This window comes from Cannabis sativa, chromosome X (genome assembly GCF_029168945.1).
Source record: "Cannabis sativa cultivar Pink pepper isolate KNU-18-1 chromosome X, ASM2916894v1, whole genome shotgun sequence".
Classification (NCBI taxonomy): domain Eukaryota; kingdom Viridiplantae; phylum Streptophyta; class Magnoliopsida; order Rosales; family Cannabaceae; genus Cannabis; species Cannabis sativa.
The window spans coordinates 45543152-45558408 of NC_083610.1; the positions used below are offsets into that span (position 1 = coordinate 45543152).

Here is a 15257-nt window from a genome sequence, read left to right on the forward strand (position 1 = left end):
CATGTGTATTTGGACATAACATAAAATATAAGAATGTTCATACAATTCCATTAAACCAAACTAAACCGGCTGTATATGTGGTTTATTTATGTGGGGAGAAATATTTATGTGTTGTACTTTTAACTGTTCATAGAGTTAACATAAAATATTATTTTAATTTGATTGGACTGCTTGTGATTGATTGACACTACTTTTTTGTATATAAGTATAGTGCACCAAAGACTTTGAAGCAAATATTTGAGAGGCAGCACGAAATATGCTCCCCAATTTTAATATACTTTCTAACGTTTTCAAAGAAATTCGGTTTCCCCCCTAAATTTATTTTCACAACCTATTTCCACCATAAGGTCGACGGAAACACTCCTTTTCAAGCCTCACTAACACCGTAATTTGGTTTGTTAAAAAAAAAACATGGTGGCTGGTTCTGGAGAGGACCCCTACGGGTTCGAGAGGGATTTCCCTTCATGGAAAAATTCACTTGGGGGACACCCCCATTGCTACTGTGGTGATCTAGCTTATGTTTGGACTTCTAGCAGTAGAGCAAATCCGGGTCGTCGCTTCTTTGGATGTCCGCACTATGTAAGACTTCGAACGCCTTAATAATATTTTAAACTAGGCTTTGTAAATATGGTGATGTACTTATTTTAAATTCAGGAGAACAACGAAAGTCGAGGATGTGATTACTTTTGTTGGATCGATCAAGCTCATCCTAAAAACACTGAGACACTACTCTCGGTTTGCGAAACCAAGTAAGGAGTTTGGAGAAAGAGAAGATGCACCATGAAAACATTATTAAAAAATTATATTTCATTATATTTATTTGCCTCTTCATCATTTGCCAACTTTTATTTCGTTAGAGATATTGTATGTGGTATGATGTTTATTTTATGTTTTTTAAGGACGTAATTCAAAGGAAAGGTAGGCATTTAAGCTGGTTCTATTAAAAATTTCTTAATTACTATTTCGTCATTGATTGTGAATGTCAATATGTGCGTAGTACAGTAATTAATCTAGTGTGAAATACTAGGATTTAAAGATAAATATCGGTAATTTTCACAATATAATCCAAAAAGTGTCATAATAACTTAGTCAATATTGTTGTGTTTCACTAATTTGCATTTTAAAAATACTTCAACTTTTTTTTCAAAGTTTAATGTTTAATAGATTGCTACCATTTTCAAACGTTGATGTTCAATACATTGCATTTTTGAAAAACAGTAACCTTTATTTATTTTGGTAGCTTTTAATTGCATTATTTAGAAATGGTGAAATTCAGAGTTATTATGTCTCATTACTGTACAGTACTTTAACTATGTGTTTAATGTTGAATAGATTGGTACCATTGTTTTTAATTTTTAATATGTTGGAGGTATCCATATAATTGTTGTAAAGGTTGATGTTCTATACACTGCATTTTTGGAAAACGGTTTTTTATAGCCTTTAATTACATTATTTAGAAGTGGTAAAATTGTTACAAACGAAATTGTGTGACAGAGTTATTCTTTCTCATAATTGTCTTGTACTTACTCTTTTTGATCCAAATTTATGTCCAAGGCCGAATTAATGCCTTCGTTGTTGAGTGTAGGTATTTTTATTATTTTGGACATAATTGGAGTAAAATTGGTCAATTTCATTTTGAAAATAATGTACTTCACTATCCAAAACCTAATAGTACTGGCAAAATATAACAACAGTAATAATATTCACAATAATAATGGGAAAGTACATAAGTATAAGTATTTTTATTATTTTGGCTATGGACATCATTGGACTAAAACAGAGAGTGCGAAAAAGAATGTAAAATTGGTTGGTTTCATTTTCAGAATAATGTACTTCACATATTGTTATGGTAAAAAAAAATCCAAAACCTAATAGTAATGGCAAAGTATAACAACCGAAATAATATTCACAATAATAGTAATAATGACCATACAATAATAATAATCAGTTCCACCAAATTCTAAAAACTACCACAAGTCTTACCCTATAGTAAATTATAAAATCACCAACATTAGTGCAATTCCAAATCACCTAACAGTAGTATGATGCAAGTATATAACATGACTGACTAAATACGACCTAAAACCTAACTTTTGTAACCATTGTACTGAACATAGTAAATATATAAATAAAGTAACTTTTACTTTTGTAATCATTGTAATATACTACTTGTTACTTATGGCCAGCCTTTTAGAATGACGTGTTTTCGGGGACTTGCTCTTGCCAGTCCACATGTTTTCGGACCTGGCCTTCGCTGTGCTGAATCGGGGGTCTCGAGGAGACCTTGATGGACTACGTAATGCTATAGTTGTAGATGTTGATGGAAGAACTTTGGTTTTGCTCAATCCAAATTGCTTCTTAACTCCCTCCATCACAGCATGTTTAGCCTTGTTACTCTCGTGGGTGACAATTTTCCCAACACAATCCAGTCTGGCTTCAATAGGATCAAACTGCAGTGTACATTAGGAAACCAATTCAGTAATACACATGACAACCAAATCCATAGAAACAAATCCATCAAAAAATAGATTGACAACTCAATTTTCACAATATAAACAGTTAGTTAACTGGATGAAAACTTAAACTAAAGAAATCAACATTACATTACCTCTTCCAATATTTCATTTTCCTCGAACAGTGATTCCATGTACTTCATTACAAACATTCCACAATCGTGGCCATTTTGTTGTTGTGGGTAGTCCTTGCTTGAAGAAATAATTACAAACTCGCTGAAATTCAGGTCTCCTAGCTTGACAGGGGCAAACAATTGGTCCAAAGTCTGGAGCTGCAAAAAAATTAAAACAATCACAGTTGAGATTAGTGCAATTACACTAATAAAACGGCAAACCGTGTACACACGTGCATACCATCTCTACGCAGGTGCTCCGACGTGACCTCTTATGCATTGCAGAAGACAACGAGTCCCTAATTTCCACTGTTGTATTAACCATGCTCACATTCGCCGCAAACCAGTGCGGAGCACTCTCGGTATCCAGTAGGGGTACCACCATCTGCGACAAAGTAAAACAAACAACGTCATCGGAAAATTGAACTACACACATTTCATTCAACACAAAAGTTTCAAGAAAATGCAAATTACAGTGTGACATAAACTCAAATCTGCATCGTAATAAAGAGTGGACCACTCTTGCTGCTTCGCCATCCTCTCCACAAGTCATCGTTCTTCCAAGTAACTTGCTCTGCACAATAAGCACACATAATAGATTACATTTTAAATAAAAACATAGATTTAACGAGTTTACGGACAAATACAAAAGATTCATGTCCACTTTTAAATATCAAATTTCATACCGAAATTCTGGTGGGCATAAACCAAGTTCTCTTACTTCCAATGCCGTTGCGCTTCTTCTCTCGAAAATTCATGATTTGAGCAAAGCAATCAATGAGCTGACATTTACACAAACAATATCCGTTATGTTGTCATTCATACAATTTGTAAATGGCATTAACTAAAATAATGAACTACAAATTTCAAAGCACCCAAATGCCAACTTCTACGTACACTGTGTGATATATCGGTCTCCGGTTTCATGCATTTGAAATACATCCGCTCGACCTCAACCTTCCCAAAATGGGCTAACACTTCACTGAAATACCAAACAAATAATCAACAACGAAACGAATGTACTAATATCAACTACGTACACAGTAATCATGACACATGAGATTACCTCGGATCATTGGCGCTAGAGAAAATGTAACGGAACAATTCGTACTGTTGATTTGAGTAACCCTTCTTCACAGTGAACGGACCAATCACCTTCCTCCAGATTCTTTGAATCTTTCGAACGCAACATCATCAAAATCATCCTTCACTGTCTGCTCAACTTCCTCTTTTACAATAGCGGGGAGATCTTCTCCCCAAAAGTTCATAACCTCAAACGAATCATCAGAAACAACCACCTTAGTTGGAACAACGACCTTCTCTTCTGATAGATTAAGTGAAGGGACACTCTCTACATCATCAACATCCTCTTCCAATTGATCCTTCGTCCCTTCACAATCCTTTTCCTCGACACCCACGTCATCCTTCGTCCCTTCACCATCCTTTTCCTCGACAACCACGTCATCCTTCGTCCCTTCACCATCCTTTTCCTCGACACCCACGTCATCCTTCTTCTCGGTCTCCCCGTTGAACGAAAGCGAGCGCTGAACTTTGCTCGTCTCAGGTATCTCCAACACTTCTTTCATAGTCCCCTTCCCAAGGTAAGTGGAGAGTACCTTCAGTAACGACTCTTTTGCGCCGCTCACCTTCAAATCAAGCCGAAGACCTCATCTTTCAACTCACACACGGCTTTGTATATTGCGTCATTTGTGGGTTGCCCAAGCTATGACGGATTCAAAACTTGGCAGTAACACATACGTGTTAGTCAACTTCACCTGCTTAGTACACCAAAAAAACTAGTTAGCATATCTCTCAAATAAAATTCTAACGCATTAGAAAATTGAAGTACTAAATGTACCTTTCCACTTGTGTGACCACCCTGGTCTCGAATCCACTTGTACACTGACTTGCAGTGTTTTGTGGTCCAAAAGTCAATTGGAGCCACAGTTCGGTCCACGTGAGTAGCAGTCCAGTCTACGTGCGTCAAATATACAAGCTGCCACCAAACAAAAGTGCATACATATATTACCACACCAGTACACGAGAGAATAAAATTACTACCATCACAATAATTCGAAAAATTACCTGTAAAAATATCGTGCAACCGGAGACATTTTTGGTGTTCTTCGTCTTGTACCGGTGTAGAGAGCTCATTAGATATCGATATCGGCGGTCGCCCAATTCTTCTTCTTAATTGACCTTATGTCAACTAAAGAATGCATGTAGCTAGTGCGACCTCGGTACCATTCTTCGGCGGCAACACGGTTCAATACGGACAAGGAGAAACTTAATGAGAAACAGGTAGTCACTGTCGCTGGTTTCCACGAGCTCATTCTCCGGCAAAGTCGGGGAATACCTATAGTCCTTGGCCTTGAAGAGGACGTCAAACTCAACCGAGGTCACGCTCACTTTCGGTTGCCACGGGTTCTCCGCCATCCCGGATTCCCATGACATCCTCGAAACAGCTTGGCGGATAGTTGGATTGTTCTTCCAAATATCTCCAGCCGAGAAGTGGTTGGATCCACGTGATCGATCAGCCAACTAACTATCTTAGCGTCTATGTACGGGGCATCCTCCCTTAAAAATGTTGAGAAACCGGCATTTCTCACCATTTCTTTTTGACCCTCGTTGAGCAGTGGGACTATTCTCCCCAAACGCTCGAATGAGCAACGACCAGAAACTTGAACGTCCCCCACACCTTCGTTGTTGTCAATCCCTGGCTCAGCAGATAATGTCTCCTTCACCTTCTTCCCTTTCCCTCTACCACCAACCTTGGAGGGGGAAGCCTCGACTTCGTATGCAGCCCAATTCTCAATCTCTTCATCGCTAAGAAGCTTGAATTGCTCCTTAAAACTACGAAGCACCTGCAATATTAAGACTCGATTATTAACAAAAGTACGCTAAATCAAAGATAAAAAATAAAAGATCCATAACACAGTCCAAGTCACTCACATCTGCTTTAGGTTTCTCTTTGTGTGCATCAGCATAAGCATAGAAATTGGCTTGGCTGCATCAATTAAAGAAAGGAATGGAATTATAAATATTATTTTCAAAACCAAAAAATATTACCACTAAAATAAGCCACAAATAACTCACTAGTACTTCGGCCAAGCTTCCTTCGGATCCTTCTTCTTTATCTCTGCCGCATCCTTTTTGTCTGCGGCGGCCCCCTCTTCCGTTTAAATACCATTTTATAAACCTATTACACAAGACAAAATAACTTAAATTAACAAACATTCAAAACACTAAAATATTGGAAGACAAAGACTTTGAATAATTCATGCAATCGTCTAACATTTCAGTGTATTCATGACATCCCGACACTTAATTTCCTATATGTGTACAATAACAGGTAAGCATCTCTTCCTATATAACATACTATCATTATATGTACTATAGTCTATTTGTTAAATGTACTATATGGAAACTGTTAAGTACAATGTACCAATATGCCTAAATAATGGATTCTGTAACTTGTTAGTCTCCCTTCGCAACAAGTAAGCATATTTTCCTTACATACTATACTATTACAATAACATCACAGTAAAGTCAGTTATACAGTATTCACTTTTAACATACAATGATGCCAACATATGTAACATAAAATTTAGAAAAAATTATTGACCTTCTCAATTAAATCTTGGAACTCTAGATCTTGAGGTTCTTAGGGCCTCAATTAAGCATGAAGTTTGCCAATGGTCAAAAACATTACAACAATTTCTAATTTTTTGGAAAAGAGACAAAAAGGTTCACATGTCCACGGGTGACCTCCTCCCAAATATATTGAGACCTCTCACTCATGGTGGAGGAAATCCGTGGACACAAAACACCAACAAAGTACAGTACCAAACTTATGCAAAATGCAGTAAAGGCACAAAAAAAAGAAGAAGCATAATTAGTACAGAAAACTTCCCCATTCTCTACAAAGATCTAAGAAAGAAAGTTGTCAAAGTATTTTGTTTTATAAATACAAGTAGCAACCTAGAATTTGATCCTCTCAAGCCACTAAACTGAATTCGAATCACATCTTTCTTACAAGTTGTAAAATATAGTTTCTTGTATGGCCAAAGGATTATACAAAATTTGTAATTGAAAAAGGACAAGCATTTACTAAGGATTTTTGTATGGCCCAAAAGATTATACAAAATTTGTGTTTATAGGCAATGCGAAGGTCAATTGAAGGTGTTTAGGAGTTTGATCTGTACACTCATGAAAAAAGAAAAAAATAATTGACAAGGAACTGTAAGACCAGGAACTGGATTACAATACCCTCAAGTATGCACATTAAGCTTTGATGGGGTTGCAAAAATTTTAAACAGATATTTTTTTCAGTTATTGTTATCCGAATTTTTAATAGTATTCCTAATTTATGTGTGTTAAGTTTTTAGTTCAATACACAACTTGTTTTGTTTGATACAAATTGTTTGGTTTCATAATATCTCCTATTTATATTAATCTCCTACTTCTATTACGATCTTTAAATTGTATGACATTATGCTCGTTATCAATAAAGTTGTCATTGCAATGAGTATAGTGCCTCTAAAATCGGGTACCATACTTACCAATATTTGATGATTTCATATTTTATCCCAAAAACAACAAATAAAGCCAAATCATTTCCACAATCATAAGATCACTAAAAGACCATCCAAATTTAATATTATAGAACTCATGCATTATTTTTTTGTCATATTGCTCAAAAAATCTCCATTTATCATATTCCCAAATATTTAAAATCCAACCGAATCAACTAACACATTCCAAAAATACATACATCAAAATACCCAAATCAAAACCCCTAAATTATAGTACAATGCAACTAATTCAATTTAAACAATGCAACTCTTTATTGCAACAAACTCAATCAAAATACCAAATCACATATTCATAAATAACTAAAACAAAAAACTCATAACACACAGTACATTCCACACTAAGAACCACAACACATGCACGGGGGGAGACACAGAAAGAAATGCAAACTCCCTTAAACACAGAACCAGAGACAGAGAGATAGAGAGAGAGAGAGACAAAGAAATACCTCGACAAAGATATGCAAACTCCCTTCACCACCTCAACCTCCACACCTGAGACAAAATGAAACTATTAAGTACACGAAAATGGAAAAACACCACATTCCCTTCAAAAATATATTTTTTTTTAAATCAATAAGAAAATGTATGTAAAGTAGAACGGAGTAATGTATAACTCACCGTCGACACCCCCCTCTAACAACTCCAACAATGGCACTTCGAGTAATGTACACCACAGTCACCACAATGTACAATATGGTTTTTACTACCTCAAACGAAAATAGAAAATGGAAAAATAAAATGGAAAATGAAAAGAAAATGGAAGAGGAAGAACTTTGCCCTAGCAGAGACGAAAATGGAAAAACGAATGATAAATAGAACAATGAAAGAAAATGAAAGTGAAGAAGTGGAGGAGTGGAGGAGTACGACGGTTGATTAGACTTGATTGATGGATAGATGTCACTTTTCACTTTTCCATTTTTAATAAATTTAAATTTCAAAAAAAGTAACCGATAGCCATTTTTTCATACCTAATTACCCCTACATGAACCCCTACATGAACCCCAACCGTTGGATCAAATTAACTACCCATCCAACGGTTACAGTACATCACGGATTGAAATCCGTGTCCGTACAGTAACGGGACGAAATCCGGTCCCTATATATATATATATATATGATGACCTAATACATTGTGCATATAATATATTCTCGAATATTAATTTTTGTGAGTTCCAAAACCAATAACATATTCTTAGTACTCACTTTCCAATGTGGTGGTCCAATGTCTCTTCTTAATCTTTATATCAAAATATTATTTGAGAATAATTATATTACAGCCTAAAAAATGAGACATTTTTCAAAAAAAAAAAAAAAATTACTTAAGTGCAATTTTCCAGACTATTATTCAATTAGGTATAATTGTTTAGATGGTAAATGCTATTTTAGATTTGATATTTTATAAAAATTATTGATTAAATTTATTATTTTATTAAATAATAAAATTTACATTTTGTATTTTCAAAATAGTACGAAAACTTAATAAATTGTACTAAAAGTAAGAAAATTAGGATACTACATTATTGTAAATTCTATATATATAATATTAGAGAGTAGTAAATCAGTCAAAAGTTTTACATTAGTATCTAACTATTCTATGAGATAAAGTAACGAAGAAAAAAACATTACCAGCTGAGTGTATTATTACTATCATAGTATAATTACAACCACTTATTACAATTTTTTAGTCAATTTTCACATTCGAAATTAAATGTCGAAATATTTTTTTTTTAATTTTTTTTTTCATAGCGGCATTCGTTATAGTTATAGTATCATCCTTGTAAATTTTTGAAAAATTCTGAATAGTTTACAGTACCGAAAACAGAGTTTTTGATATTTCAGTTTACTACGTGCGTTCAAAAAATATCAAACGTATTTTTAGTTATATTATTTTATATAATATAATGTTTAGATTAAATAATTAAGTGTGACAAATTATTAATTTTGTATAATTGTAACATACATTATAGAGTTACAAAATGTGTGTTAGGAGTTGCAAATCCTTTAAATTGATGATCACTTGAATATGTAACTCTCACTTCTTTTTCACTCTTAAATTAGTAAAAGATGTTACTAATTGTTTATGAATGTGAATGAATGATAGCTATTGAAAATATAACTGTTGGAGACTTGATTTATTCATTTATAAGGTGTATAAATGGTTCAAAATCAAGTGGGAATGATTTGAAACACTTTGGAGAAAAATTGGCCAAAGCTGAAAAAACAGTAACTAGTAATTAGTAACTAGTTACTATTTTTTCAGCATACAATTGCATATGTTTTTGAAAGTTTGAGAGTCTTTCTAATAGCCCAAAAGTTCTCCAAATCACCCAATTAATACCATAAATGTCCAATTTATGATTGGTAACATCTAAGGACTTTATGGTGGTCATTCATATTCATATGAGAGTGAAAACTCTATAAATAGAGGCCATATTGTTCACTTGAAAGAGAAGTAGTTGAAATCATTTTTTTGTGGTTAGAACCTTGTGAGGATATGCTCATCCTTAAATATGCTCATCCTTAGACACTAGGTTGAGCATATGGGGCTTGATAAGTCCTTAAGAGCATTTCTAGAGTTTCCCTAAGTGTCCATGTTAGGGAGGAAATGACTTTTAGGATAAAAGGCCCTTATGCCTTAGTCAAGCTTTTTGTGTATTATTATTATTATTCTTCTTCTCTAGCTTTCTTGTAATCTTGATGAAATACTTTTATTTGTATTTTGAGTATTGTAATGAGAACTTTTCCAATATTCTTGACACTGTAAATTATTCGAAATTTTTTAAAAATTTACAGGGATGATATTGTAAGCATAACGAACACCCTCGTGAAAAAAAATTGAAAAAAAAAATATTCTGACATATATTTTCGGGTGTAGAGATTGACTAAAAGGTTATAATAGGAAGTTGACGGTAGCACTCGTCTTTTTAACTAAGTTTAAAATTTAATTTATCATTGATGATTACATTGCAATAAATTCTTAACGATAAGAATATTTGCCCCTAAATATTTTACATAAAAATTAAGTGCTACAAACTAAACTACCTACTTACCTTTTGTTAGTATTACTAATTATAATTTTTTAGTCAATTTCTAAATCCAAAATCACTTATTAAAATATTATTTTAATTTTTTATAGCAGTATTTATTATAGTTACAATATTATTTTTGTAAAATTTTAAATAATTTACAATATTAAAAATAAATTCTTAATATTTCAGTTTATCTTACATGTTTCAAAAAAATTTAAACTTATTTTTAGACACTCTAAATTATTTAAAAATTTTCAAAAATTTACATAAATAATATTGTGAGTATAACAAAAGCTGTTATGAAAAAAAAATATTCTAATATATATTTGCGAACACAAACATTAATTAAAAATTTATAATATAAGAGATTGATGGTAGAATTTTTTCAATTTTTTTTACCACAAATTGATTGTTATAATTAAGTAACACATCTTATATATATTATTTAAAATTAAAATATATGAATCTTGATTGTATATATGTGCCACCATTTCATTAAAAACAAAAAAAAAAAAACAAATGAAAAATTAGTTGCCCATAGTAATGAATATTCTATTATTATATTTTAGTATTTGGTTCCAATATTCGAAGGGGAATTAGGTGATAATATCACGTGGGCTGCTGTTTTTGGATGCTTCTCAATTTGTCACACTCCCCTAAATCCTTCTTTTCTTTATTATTCTCTTTTTTTTAAAAAAAAAAAGAGTAAAAAAAGAAAATAAATGACAAAGTGTTAAAGGTTAAAAAACAAGTGAGAAATAGTTTGATAGAATTCACCCAATTTACAAAAGAATGACTTTTTTTTTTTTGTAAGGATTTTATTAAGAATATCCTTTTCTCAATATGAAGCGCATCGTATTAAGATAAACTTAATAATAATAAATTAATTTTGATGTAACTCTTTTGAAAGGGCAAGCAAAGTAACATCAATATCAAATCACATAACTATTTTATGGCTTGTGGTTGTCACACACACGGCCCTATAGTGTGTGGTGTGGGCTCATTTCAATTAATACATATACTCTATAGTCTAGACTTTGCCAAAACTATATGTACTCTTATATATTATTATCATTATTATTAATTGGCTGATTTAGTACACCGTATTATATTGTATTATGTTGTATTGAATTGTATTTATATTATTTAATGTAACTATGTTTAGTATTGACTTATATTAATATGCTGTATAAAATTATATTATTTTTATCATAAATTCAATCCCAACCTTAACTCTGGCCCTAGACTCAGATCCCATCTCCGACCCCAAGCCAAAAACCTCATGTCGAACTTAGACCCCAGTCCCAGATTGGGGTTCGGGTCTGGGATTCGGATCGGGGTTTGGGTTTAGGTCTGAGTTCATCAAATCTAGCTCTAGGATTCGGGTCCAAGTCCGAGTCCGAGTCCGAATTCAGGATTCGCGTCCAGGTCTAAGTCCGGATCTGCGTCTAGGATTCAGATTTAGGACCTCGACCTCCAGGTCCCTAATCTCAGACCTTTTCTAAATATTATAATACAAAAACTAATACAGATTATTTGTTATGTATTAAGTAATACGACTCGTATTGTATTAAAATTATAATCCTAACAATTAATACAATGCAAAGTTGTATCTAAGTATAGTGTTATTTATTATTTAAAACTAATTATAAATTAATAATACATATAGGGTTGATATTGCTTTAGAATGTAAAAGGACAGAGAATCGATAATACTTCCCTCATTTGTTAGGGTCCAACCCTTATTATTTTCTTCATTAATAATTGAAAGTTTCCACCTAATTAATTTTTATATAATCAATGAAATGTTGTGTATTACTTTATCAATTTACTCTTTAATTTATGATACAAAATTAAGTCTCTCTTGCAAATTACTATATACTGAAATTAAAAATTAACTTATGCGAATATACTTCCCTCTTTTATTCCTTCTTCATTTTTTTTTTTTAAATGTGGCCCCAAAAAATAATAAAGTGAAAAAGCTAGAAAAATGGGATGTAGCCTCTGAATTAGTATTAAATTGTGCTAGGGGGAAGAAATGGAGAAAATGAAAGCATTGATAGTACTGATGGCTTTTTCTTTTTTAGAAATATATATATATAGGGTAATATTATGGTAGGACCTTGCAAAAGTTTCCTGCCGGTAGGAAACTTTTTTTTTTTACCGTTGGTTTTAGATCTTGTGGTTATTATGATGTAAAGTATATACTCTTACTATAGGACTGCTTGTATATAATTAAAACTTTATACATATTATAATAATATTTAATAATATATTTATTTTAAAAAATAAAATAATATTAATAATTAAAAAATTTATTAATTTTTATTTTTTAATTATTATTAATTTTTAAAATTAATTTAAATTATTTTTATATAGATATTTATTTTCAAAAATTCTTCTAATGTAGAATCGCTTGAATGATTTTAAATGCTCTTTAATTGGAACCGTACCAACTTGCTTCTCCTAAACTTAATTTTTTTGGCAGAAAAAATAATTTCTAACCGAATTAATTAATTTTTTTTTATAAGTGGCGTCTCAAAAAGCAGCCAAACAACAACAAGATAAAAACCATTGAAAAAACAGTCAATAACACCAGAACTACGCACAACCTAAAAGCAAAACAAAAAAAAAAGACTAGGTGTAAACATAAAAAAAACCGGCAGTAAATTATGAAAAGCCAAAATATAAGAAGCAAAAAAAAAAATGAGTTTAGAAAAAATAATTTTTTTAAAAAAAATAAATACCGATATAAAAATAATTCAAAGTAACTTTAAAAATAATAATAATAATTCAAAATAAAAAGTAATAAAATTTTTAATTATTAATATTATTTTTTAAAAAATAAATATCATTAAATATTATTATAATATATATAAAGTTTTAATCGCATACAAGCAGTCCTATCGTAAGAGTATACACCTTACATCATAATAACCACATGATCTAAAATCAATGATCAAAAAAAGTTCTCTATCTGTAGGAAACTTTTGCTAGGTCCTACTATAATCTTGCCCTATATATATATATATGACTAGCAAAAAACTACGTGCGAGGCACGTATACTAAATTTATGCTAGTTTTTTTCTATGTTATTTAAAAGCGATACAATTAAAAATTAAAAAAAAAAAGTATTATTAATTATTAGGTGGGATTATTATGTGTATCTAAATATTATATTTTATAATATTGTCAATTAAAAGTGAATACCGAATGCAATATATTAGTGTTTAAGAAAGCTTGATGATTTAAATATGTTTTAAGTTAATCCAAAAATAAATTAAAAATTGATGTTCCAATACTTAAAGAAACATTACTTAAATGGATGTAAGATAAAAAGAAAATTAAAAATCAATCTCTAAATTATTGATAATTGAAGATAGCATTTGTCTAAAAATTGTAGATTAGAAAACTAATGATAGTCATTAGTGGATTTCAATCTTCATTTGCTTCGATAGAGACAATAGTGTAATTTTTGTATTTTACACTTTTCATTCTAGCCGGGTCCACATATATTTGGATTGTCCATTTTTTCGTTGATAAATTAAATATGGTAGTGTCGACAAAAAGTGAAAACCATGTTTAACAAAAAGTGATAGTATTCTATAACAAAATACTATTAAATTATTTTAAAATACTATATTTTATTAAAATAAAACTCTATGGGATTAAAATTTCATATTTATCTTTACTCAAAAAGAAAAAAAAATTGATAAAAAAAAAGAAAAAAAAATGAAAAGTTTCTATTATTATCTCCACTGTCTTTCTAGATGTGCATAATGGTCTCTTCTTTCTTCCATATTCTTCTTTATTTTTTGTATATTGTGTTTGCAACATATATGTAAATTATTACGTAACTTTAAAAAACTTTACTCCTGGCAACTAATGCATATGTCGAGCATTTAGAATCATTTATTAGCTGTAAATTTTGTTGGGTTTTTTTCGCCATTGATGCTTGGTTTTGTGAACTTTGATAAAAGTCACGCTTCTTTTTTATTCTTATTATTACTTATATAACATATAATATTCCAAATTGCACTTCTCTTTTTTCTTCTTCACAACTTAATAACAAAGAGAAGTGCGGATTGAAATATTATATGTGATCCCATGGGAATGTCCAAATTGTAATAGGAAAAGGAATACAATAAATAATTGAAGAAAACCTAATCGTAGATGTACAACAGCAAAAACTCAATCGTATTTTTTTGGATTGAATGAGATTTATTTTGTTTATTTTATTATATATAAATGAAAAGTGACCTATGAATTTCTCATAAACCATTTTATTTTTAATAATAAACCATTTTATTTTTAATATAAATAAAAAGTAAATACCGAATGCAGTATATTAGTGTTTAAAAAAGCTTGATAATTTAAATATGTTCTTAAGTTAATCCAACAATAAACTAAAAATTGATGTTCAAATACTTAAGGAAACACAATGTGTGTAAGATAAAAAGAAAATTAAAAATTAATTTCTAAATTGTTGATAATTGAAGATAACATTTGCTTCGACAGAGACAATAGTATAATTTTTTATTTTGCACTATTCATTCTAACTGAGTCTGCATATAACTGGATTGTCCATTTTTTTTTGGTAAAAAAAAATTCCATATATAATTCGTTCATTTTCTGATCTCTCTCAACAAACTAATTGTATATGCGATTTAAGGTTCAATTTATTTTATATATATATTTAATTTCTAGAGTTGTGATTATATATAGAGTTGAAATTTGTTAAATATCAGTTCAAATATTAATAGGATTTGTTTTATTATTATTTTATGATATATAAATAATATTTTATTATTTTATTAAATAAAAATAATAAAGTCACCCATAAATTTCTCATAAACCAAGAATTTTAGTTATATAGGCACACTTTATATAGAATAGATATTACATAAAATTCAAACAAATGAAGCATTTTCTTTTCTAACCCCTTGAAATGAACAATTGATACAATGAATGTGATATTTTTGTTTGCATTATTCTTTACTTGGTGTGG

At 30.8% G+C, this 15257-nt stretch overlaps 2 protein-coding genes across 3 annotated transcripts; both read right to left on the reverse strand.

The window, feature by feature from the left end:
- Positions 1-1872: 1872 nt before the first annotated feature.
- On the reverse strand, positions 1873-3167 carry LOC133032596 (uncharacterized). Its single transcript, XM_061106609.1, has 4 exons — positions 3101-3167; positions 2868-3011; positions 2609-2785; positions 1873-2450 (listed from the first exon to the last, which is right to left on the reverse strand). Exons 1-4 carry the CDS (start codon positions 3161-3163, stop codon positions 2166-2168), a joined length of 669 nt encoding a protein of 222 aa, XP_060962592.1. The 5' UTR covers positions 3164-3167; the 3' UTR covers positions 1873-2165.
- Positions 3168-3173: 6 nt separating this feature from the next.
- Positions 3174-4227, reverse strand: LOC133032597 (protein Ycf2-like). Of its 2 annotated transcripts, none has more exons than XM_061106611.1 (3): positions 3524-4227; positions 3313-3408; positions 3174-3200 (listed from the first exon to the last, which is right to left on the reverse strand). In XM_061106611.1, the coding sequence occupies exon 1, from the start codon at positions 4210-4212 to the stop codon at positions 3778-3780; it is 435 nt and encodes a 144-aa protein (XP_060962594.1). In that variant the 5' UTR covers positions 4213-4227; the 3' UTR covers positions 3174-3200; positions 3313-3408; positions 3524-3777. The 2 variants fall into 2 exon arrangements, with proteins under 2 accessions (XP_060962594.1, XP_060962593.1); XM_061106610.1 differs by lacking the exon at positions 3174-3200 and having other exon boundaries at positions 3273-3408; positions 3524-3608; positions 3693-4227.
- Positions 4228-15257: the final 11030 nt, after the last annotated feature.

What these genes read in the sequence shown, in the direction of transcription:
- LOC133032597 (XM_061106611.1), bottom strand. Translation starts at nt 4,212, where the DNA reads ATGAAAGAAGTGTTGGAGATACCTGAGACGAGCAAAGTTCAGCGCTCG.
- LOC133032596 (XM_061106609.1), bottom strand. Translation starts at nt 3,163, where the DNA reads ATGGCGAAGCAGCAAGAGTGGTCCACTCTTTATTACGATGCAGATTTG. An exon ending in GGAGCACCTGCGTAGAGATG is followed by an intron (nt 2,786 to 2,867) that starts GTATGCACGTGT and finishes ATTTTTTTGCAG; the next exon opens with CTCCAGACTTTGGACCAATT. An exon ending in AAAATGAAATATTGGAAGAG is followed by an intron (nt 2,451 to 2,608) that starts GTAATGTAATGT and finishes TGTACACTGCAG; the next exon opens with TTTGATCCTATTGAAGCCAG.